This window comes from Echinops telfairi, unplaced genomic scaffold, assembly GCF_000313985.2.
Source record: "Echinops telfairi isolate 266 unplaced genomic scaffold, ASM31398v2 ScPeMD7_18;HRSCAF=68, whole genome shotgun sequence".
Taxonomy (NCBI): Eukaryota; Metazoa; Chordata; class Mammalia; order Afrosoricida; family Tenrecidae; genus Echinops; species Echinops telfairi.
The window spans coordinates 57,203,635-57,213,347 of NW_022103915.1; the positions used below are offsets into that span (position 1 = coordinate 57,203,635).

A 9,713-nucleotide genomic window follows, 5' to 3' on the forward strand; every position below is an offset into this window, starting at 1 on the left:
ACAGTGTAGGATAAGACAAAATAATAATGATTTATAAATTATCAAGGGTTCATGAGGGAGGAGGAACAGGGAGAGAGGGAGAAAAAATGATGAGCTGATAACAAGGGCTCAAGTGGAAAGCAAATGTTTTGAGAATGATGAGGGCAACAAATGTACAAGTATGCTTAACCTAATGGATGGATGTGTGGATTGTGATAAGAGTTGTATGAGCCCCCAATAAAATGATTTTTAAAAATAAAAATAATTTTAAAAAAGATGTAGTCTTGGCAACGTGCAGCGGGCAGTTCCACCCTGTCCTGCAGGGCGCTGTGAGTCAGCAGTGACTGCATGGAAGTGAGAAAGTCCCTGTGCGGTGCTTTGCTTTAGGACCTCTAGAAAACAGATGAGAACCAGCTGATACAGTCTAAAGGAAAAATATGCCAAGAGAATAGGTAAAAGTATAAATTTAAGGGGCTTTAAAAGTTTGTAGAAAAATGAAAACATAATGAAATTTCCCCTGATATTTTTAAAGTCCCCTCATAAGCACTAGAGAGCACAAATTTAAAAAAAAAATTAAAGCAAATAAAATAGCCCACATAGTGACAGACTTAAATGAGGAGACCTCAAAAAGTATGTGGAAATTCTGAATTAAAATATAATGGAATCCCACAAACTTTTGAAGTCTTCTTATGAAATTTATAAAATGATAGAATACCAAACATATCAGTAAGTATAAATGGGCTTAACAGTTAGGGGTAAAAAGGTATTCTAATTGGATCATAAGACAAACTCAACTGTTTTAAAACATGCCCTGGAGTTCCTGATGCTCCCCTCATGATAAGGCAGAGTTACCGAGTTTCTTTGCCTCGAGACTGGGTCAGACTTGGTGACAGCCCCCCGCCCCGAACAAAACAGAAGGACACTGGAACTTTTTAGACTACTTTAGAAAAGCATATAAAAGAGTCAAGCAGTTTCTCTTGGGACACTAGTTTTCAGAAACCACGTGACAGTGCAACTGTCTTGAACCTGTTGTGTGGAAAGACCACAGAGAAAGACCACATAGAGCAGTGGTTCTCAACCTGTGGGTCTCGACCCCTTTGGGGGTCGAAAGACCTTTCACAGGGGTTGCCTGATTCATAACAGTAGCAAAATGAGTTATGAAGTAGCAATGAAAATAATTTTATGGTTGGGGGGGGTCACCACACATGAGGAACTGTATTAAAGGGTCGCGGCACTAGGAAGGTTGAGAACCACTGGCCTAGAGAGATGTTCAAGGGGTCCTAGGTTTTCCACCCATACATGGTTGTCTTCTACTCCAGGCATCACTCATGTGCATGAAGAAGCCTTTGAGCTGGCCTCAGCGCTGGCCACTGACTCCAACTACCGTGCCAAACTGCCAGAGAGAACTATCTTGGTTTTTGAGTAAAATAAACAATTGTCATGGTTTCAAGTCATTGTTTTGGGGATGATTTTAATGCAACGCCAAAACAGCCTGAAGTTCAGGACCATCATCCTGGGTGTCATCAAGGGTGTCATCAAGGTCAATATTCATAACATAGTCCACATCTTACTTTGGTGACTAGCAATTGAGATTTTAAAAGCTTGTGATTTATCATCTAAGATGCAAGTATTGGTCTCGCCTATCCAGAGCAAAGAAGAGAGAAGAAAATCATAGACATGTGGAAACAATTAGTCCAAATGATTAGTGGACCACATGAACACTAACCCCAAAACAAGAAGAACTAGAGGGTGCCAGCTACGAGTACCAACTGCTCTGAGACACAATAGGAGGTTCTGTATAGAGTGGGGAAAATGTGGAGATTCAACATCATAAAAAAAACATAAGGTTTATTGATCTGATTAGTGGAGTCCCCAAAACAATGGACCTTAGACACCTGTCTTAGTTATGCAGTGCTGAACAACAGAAGTACCACACGTGGATGGCTTGAAGAAACAAATTTATTTTCTCAGTTCTAGGAGGTTAGCAGTACAAATTTACTGTCCTGGCTCTAGGAGATGGCTTTCCCTCTGTTGGCTCTAGGGAAAGACTCCTTGTCTCTTTGCAACATCTGGGGACCAGCAACCCTTGGAGATCTCCGGGTATCTTGGTGTTGCAGACCACACCCAGGGAAACTCCCCTTTGCAGGGGATCAGGACTGTGATGAATTAAGGGAGCTGCATCTCACCCCAGTTTTCTTGGTTTATCACAGCAGATCACATTATGGGAGATCATCACTTAACTGTCACATTACATCATTATCAAATAACTGCTAAACCACTGAGAATCATGGCCCAGCAAAGTTGACACATATTTTGGGGGACACAGTTCAATTTATGGCAACACTGTCCAAACTTAGAACTGAACTTACCCCCATGGCCCAAAATTCAGCCAAACACTGAACTAGCTATAAGATGAACAATAACATCAGTGAAGTACATGCTACTTATAATAATCAATTATTTGAAAACAATAGCATAGCACTGCTCAGTGATAAAACTCAAACGGCGGGAATGAATGAGAAACAAGGACAAATGGAAATGGTAACCATAGAAGAGGGAGATTGCAATGAAAGTCATAAAACAAAATGTATGTGAATCATTGAGGAGAAAACCAACTTGCTTTGTAACCTCTTCACCCAAATCATAGCAAAAAACTAACCAGAACAATATTATACATAAGAAAAATGCCTAAAGCAAAACTATTCTAAAAATATTCCAAATAAAAGGATGGCAAAAGTATAGAACTCTCAAAAACCTCACTGCCATTGATCTCTGCCAGCTCACTGCAGCCCTGTAGGGCGGGTAAAAGGCTTTGGAGACTGCAACTCTTTATGGGAGTCGAAAGCCCGGCCTTTCCCCCACAGAGGCTGGTGGTTTCAAACTGCTAGACCTCACGGAGCACAGCCCAACGCATAACCACTATGCCACTAGGGTACCTAAAAGTATACTAGGCAAATGTAAATAAAAAGACAGTCGAGTTCACAACCTTATTATCAGACAATAAGGAATTAAAGTCCAAACACATTATTAAAAAGGAGGTACCTTTATGGTGTTAATGATAAACATACACAACTGAGATAACTGCAATAAATACAGGGCATCAAATAACACAGTAGCAATTTTCATAAAGCAAATGACAGGAGATATATGGAAATAAATCCTCCTATTATTGTTTCTGATTGCCTGTTCTCATTTGCATTCAAAATAGGGCAAATAAATAAAATAAATTAAGGCATAAAAAGCCTTAATATTATACTCAGTAAAGAAGATCTGATGAATACATATCAAAGCGTATGCTTTGATAATAAAGAATATACCTAGTTTTCAAATGCTCATAGATTCATGAGAAAATACATATTAAACCTCAAAACTCTATAATTCAAAAATATATAGATAATATTCTCAATGCAATAAAAGTGGGGCATAATAAAATCAAAGAACAGAAGGACCTTCTATCTTACAATTTTTGTCTTGTAATTTTAAAATGTAAATTTGTCAATAATTATAAAAACATAAATGAACTAAATATTTTCATAATAAGTGATGCCTATTATATATCACGCAGAGACTGTAATTTAATTGATGTGGCTTTTGGATGATTTCAATGGCAGACATATTTTAGAGTCACTACAAAAGAGACCAATAAGTGTTTTTTTCTTGTGTGTGTGTGTGTGTGTGTGTGTGTGTGTGTGTGGTGTTAAGTGTAGGAGCATGGTGAATGGGAACAAGGGTGAGAGGTAGGGTGTTCACTGTATAACTTTTTAATACTACTTCAAAAATTTAACCATGTGAATATATGATCTATTCAGAAATTTTATTAACAAATTAAAAAATAGTTGCTTTTACCATATTCACTTTTGTCAGTTTTTATCAATGCTCCTGAAATTCCATGACCATCATCATTAAAAAGTTTGTAATTACGAGGTGGTTTCAAAAAGTAGGTGGAAAAGCAGAATCAGATGGTAATGAAGTCTCCCCATGAACTCAGACGCTCAAGTTCTCAGTACTTTGGCCAAAGCTAACTGTAGTAAATGAGATGATTATTTTACTGCATTACCTGTCCTTATATACCCAGCAAGAAAGTTTATCACGTGGCGTAGGTGGCTGTCCTTCAAATTTGGTGATTTTTTCCCAAACATATGTTCCATCTCTTGTTTGCAAATTAACAAAATAAAGCTTTTAAAAGAGGAGAACACTATTAGCAGATAAGGTATTGGCTTGTTATCAGAAGGATTTGTCCTTCCAAATCAGCAATACTACTTTTGTCTTTTTTAATTGGTCTAAAAAAACTTAATTGAATTAATGAAAATACACCTTATTTTAGAAGCACAAATTATATATAAAACATGCTAAAATGGATCTTCTCCCATCCTGGATATCATCTGAGTATATAGTTAATTCTGAAGAAGAAATACATGGGCAAAGAGAAACACAAAACTGTATTTTCATAAAATATAAAATTTTAGATTTACTATATATCTTCCTAAAAGATTTGTAATGTTGTGAGAGGAAGTGATTCAATAAAGATTACATTTTGCTGCATTCTTGAATTAAAAGAAAATATTACTCGATTGCTGTATCCTTTGTCATCATATCCTCCAAAAACGTACAGCTTCCCATTAATGTAAGCACCACAACTTCCTGACATAGAGGTAGGGAGTTCTCCTTCCATTAGGTGCATTGTCCTGCAGCAAAAACAACATGGAATCCCATAACTTTCCAGTCAAGCAATTCAAAATGTCCCTTGAACTCTGCAAGTACTCTTTCAATGCTGTCACTGCCAATCATTGAATCTGAATGTAATGGTATGCCAATTCTATGAAAATCTAAGAAGATCCATGGTAAAGACTTTCCAACCTGCTTGGGGAGAAAAAAATCACACGTTACTAGAACTGGGAATTGGTAGAATTAAAGCAAAGTCTTCAGATAGCACCGGTCTTGAAAAGCATGACAAGGACAAAGAATTGAAAGGGTGAAGGAGTTAGGAGAGAGAACCACAGAGAAGGAAGCAGTGCAGGCAAAGGAAGACTGAATAAATGTTGCAGCATGTTCTCAACATGGTCTTAAATTACCTGTAGTCTATAAAGTGTTTATTACAGATGTCAAGATTGTGCATTCCACAATTTAAATTACTTACCACAACCCACTATCAATGTCATAGGTCCAAATTTCATCATTAGGCAAATATACTTCATTGTCTTCAATAGACTAAAAGCATAAAATATATAAAAATGTGATTACCAATTATATAGCAATGATAACATAGTTTTTATCAGGACAGGAAACTACAATTAAAAATTTTTAAAGCATGTCATAATCAGCAATATACTTAAAACTGGTTTTGTTTTGTCAGTTTTTTTCCCCAATAAAAAGATGTATAGATCAAAAGTGAAACGAAGAAAGACAGAAAGGCATTTTCAAAAAGAAAATGAACAAACAAGGTCTAGAACACAAAATACCAAGTTCATTAGTCTCTCCCTTCCAAAAATATGGGGCAGTGAAATCTAAAAAGGGATTCCAAGTAAGGAAAAAGTAAAAAATAGTATTTAAAACAGAACATTGAAGATTATAAGAAAGAAAATAAAACAGTAACAGCAACAACAAATCCAAACTCATTGCCATCAAGTCAGTCTGACTGATATCAACCCTATAGGCAGGGTAGAGCTGCTGTGGGCTTCCAAAAGGAACTCTTTACTGGGGTAGAATCCTCTTCTTTCTCCTGCAGAACAGATGGTGGTTTCAAACTGCTGACCTTGCGGAATAGACCCAACACGTAACCCATTATGCCACCAGGGAGTCAACGTTTTCAATGAAGGTAATGAATTGTACATGTTTCAAGATACCCTTGTTTTATGAACATCTTTTTGAGTGCCTACTATGTGCAAGGTACCCATTACATAATAAATTTAAGGATTGAAATTTCAGTGAAAATGAAAACTTGGAATAATCTCTAAAGTAATTGATAACATAAAAGAGTTGTGAACTATTTTCAACAGTTAAGATAAAAAGAGAACTAAGAATGTAATAGAAGCTTATCAAATTGAAAATTTTAGGAGTTAAAGTAAATCATTACATCAATCTGTCGTTTCTTAGAATTTATAATCCCAAAATACTTTTTAATAGCAGTTAAACAATTTCTAAGACTATATGATCCATGAATTATTAACATGTTATATAGATTTGGCTAATTCCCTCTTGGTTAAAGGAGCCCTAGTGGTGTAGTTATATGTTGGGCTGCTAAGTGCAAGGTCAGCAGTTCGAAACTACCAAGGGAGAAAGGTGAGGTTTTCTATTCCTGCAAAGAGTTAGTCTTGGAAATGCACAGTAGTTCTACCCTGCCCCACAGGGTTGCTATGAGTCAGAACTGATTAAGTAAAAGTGAGTTATATTAAATTTATTTTAGGTATCTTGATTGCCAGGTGTCTGATGTGTCTGTCTTCTCGCCACACTGTCCCATCCACATCCACACACATTCACACATATATGTGTACATGTAGAAAATAAATCGCATGGTCTTTATCACGCATATCTGATAGAAAAGTCCAAATAAGATTGTAGTAAACAATCATAGGAAAGAAAATTACATGATTCTTTAATGGCATTAGGCTCTAACAGCCTCCTCTGTCTACCCAGAAATACTATGAAAATGGATTCCCACCCCCTACAATTCTTCTTAAGGCCCTTCAACAATGCCCTACTTTTCTGAGATTAAGACTCTCATGGTTATGTACTATGATACCTGCTGCCTCCCCAAGCATCATCTCCTTTCACTCATTAAACTCTCCTCTTTCAGTTCCCAATGTTCTTCATGGCAACGGTGTTCATCCATGTTCTTCTCTTTTTGGAACGCTCTTTCAGAATTTTCCTGGCTAACTCCTTCCTGGGAACAATTTAGATGGTACTTTTCTAATCCTTCAAAACAGATTAAGGAATCAAGGGAGCTTGTTAAATGTTCTCCCCCTTGGAGGCCTTCTGTCTCTATTGCACCCTCTCACCATTACCACTAACTGCCTAGCTTCACGAGTGCAAGGATCGTGCCTCTCCTGTTTACAGTTATGTTCCCAGTGCCGAGCACAGTACCTGCGCATAAAAGGAAAGTTGAGTACTGCTGAATGAATCCGTGAATAACATCTATGAAACTGACTGTATAACTCACCTCAGCTTGATAATAAAAAAGTCCTTTCATTACTTTGTCAAAGGGATGGTACAAAACACAAATGAAGCAGAGGACTGAAAAGATGGAACCTTATTCCTTTCTCACTTTACTAGAAACTTCATTCCTAAATTAACCCATTTTTCTACATCAAGTTTTCCTTCCCACCCCACTCCCAAGTCATCTTAAAAACAAAAAACAACTCTTCCAACTTCTCCTGTTTCTCTTCTCCCTTCACAACTAAATTTGTATCAAGGCAGTTATAGCAGATGGATCCAATGCTCTATTTCTCATTCTCCCATCAGCTCAGTCTAATCTTGACTTTGAAATTCATCATTCCACTAAAACTTTGCCTTTCAAGGTTACCACCGGAAGAGGATAAGTAACTGAAGAATTAAAAAATGTGGTCCAGAGATCTGGAACATGAGAAAAGGTTTAAAAACTTAGAATAGGTGTGAAAAGAACTAAGTTTACTCCGAATTACATTAGGCAATAATAGAGAGAATGGAGATGAACCAGTATCATTCCAAAATAAAGTCATGTATTATTTAAGGATATGCATAATCCTCAAACATGCATAATGTAAGAATAATAAACAAAATATCCAGGATAATGGTAATGTGTGTGAAGGAAGACTGTAATCAGTAAATGATACGCTTAATGCTTCCAAAGTACTGCGTACATCAAATTTCTGAATTCAGGAGGTTAAATTCCATTTTAAACTATACTTGTTTCTCATATTCTTTTGAACCTACATTTCAGATTTTTAAATGAATAAAAATTTAATAAACAAAATTAGCATTATGTCCCTCACAGGGAGACTGGAGAACCGGACTCTCATCTACGTAACAAAGAACAAGGTCTGAAATTGTGGTAGTGAACGGTCAGTCGAGTGAGGAAGCTGCTGTCGTGACTGGTGAGTGTCAGTCACACTTGCAGTCTGAAGCAGAGCCCTCAAGAAGCTTCATTGTCCTACAAACTCTATCAGGGGTTAAGAAAGAAACCTCTGTGGCTATTGATTTTTTTTTATAACTTTACTCCTGAAACAAATCTAACATAGATGCCTCTCAACAAAGTCTAGGTCACCTGCCTATGACTTATCTGCAAGCAAGGCTGGAAAAGTGAGTATCAGACATCCGGCTTCTTTTTATTGAGTACCTATTATGAGCTATATATGAGAGTTCTTTTTTTTATGAAATCATTTTATCAGGGGCTCATACAACTCTTATCAAAATCCATACATACATCAATTGTGTGAAGCACATTTGTATATTCATTGCCCTCATTATTCTCAAAACATTTGCTCTCCACTATATGAGAGTTCTTAAGGTGAGGATTATCACAAAATGAGGAATGAGGTTCGGAGTCTAGACATTTAAAACAACTGTCTTCCACATGATATAGTTGGTCTGTAAATTTATGAATATACCAAGTCTAGTTATTATGTTAAGGAAAGTTCCTGGGCACCAGTTAGTTCTTGAAAACTAACCTAACACTGGCAGCTCGAACTCACCAAGACAAAGATCTGGCAATCCTCTTGCATAAAAATTTGTTAGCTGCCACTGAGATGACTCAGAAACACCTTGTGAGGGCTAAAATCTTTATAGGAGCAGATTCACCAGGTCTTTATTGTGCAGAGAAGTGCTGTGTGAGTTCAAACCACCAGTCTATTGGCTGATAGACAAACACTTAACCATTGCACAAATAGCCAAGAAAACTCTATGGAGCAGACCTACTCTGTTAACCTATGGGTCAGAATGGACGCCAGGTTTTTCCACTGCTTCTGATTACACTAAGAATAATACATAGGCTTTTGTATATATTGTTACATTTTCCCTCAAAAATGTTCTCCATTTGTCCATTGGTAGTGTATGAATTTAATCCCCCCCCCTGCTTTACCTAATCCTACTTCTTTGTAATCTGCAAATTTCAGAAGAAAAATCATACTGTTTTAAACTGGGTTTATTTGATTCACATTATACATATCCACTGGTCTTTTTTCAATGGGAATATAGGCAATCCCTGACTTAAGACAGAATCCTGTTATAACTCTAGTTACAACTATTTGTTTGTTTGTCTTAGGAGGTGGGTATATCTTATCATTAACAATATATACTACATAAAGTGTTGCAGAACATAATTTTTTGATGTTATTCTCAGATGTTCACTTACAGATGCTCAAGGTTGTTATTTATAAAGATACTACTAATAAAAGGCATTGTAATAATGAAAACTTTAAATTAGAAAATGAAGTATTTTACCTACATCAGAACTAATTTCTAAAAGAGTCCTCTAAATGGAACCTGATTCTAAATTGGGGATTATCTATAATCAACCTTTTTTTTTTTAACTGGGGGCCCATACAACTCTTATCACAGTCCATCCATCCATCCATTGTGCAAAGCACATTTGTTGCCCTCATCATTCTCAAAGCATTTGCTTTCTACTTGAGCCCTTGGTATCAGCTCATTTTTCCCCTCCCTCATGAACCCTTGATAATTTATTTATTTTACACTGTCCGATGTCTCCCTTCACTTTTCTGTTGTCCATCCCCCAGGGAGGATGCCATATGTAGATCCTT

General features: G+C 36.7%; 1 protein-coding gene across 1 annotated transcript in view; it reads right to left on the minus strand.

Annotated features, from left to right (window-relative positions):
* KLHDC1 (kelch domain containing 1) overlaps positions 1 to 9,713 on the minus strand; it is a 69,164-nt gene that overhangs the window by 55,436 nt on the left and 4,015 nt on the right. The window contains exons 2-4 of the mRNA XM_004698961.2: positions 5,117 to 5,187; positions 4,547 to 4,664; positions 4,037 to 4,155 (exon numbers count right to left, since the gene is read on the minus strand). Coding sequence (XP_004699018.1) covers positions 4,037 to 4,155; positions 4,547 to 4,664; positions 5,117 to 5,187 — 308 coding nt within the window. The remainder of the gene's footprint in view (positions 1 to 4,036; positions 4,156 to 4,546; positions 4,665 to 5,116; positions 5,188 to 9,713) is intronic.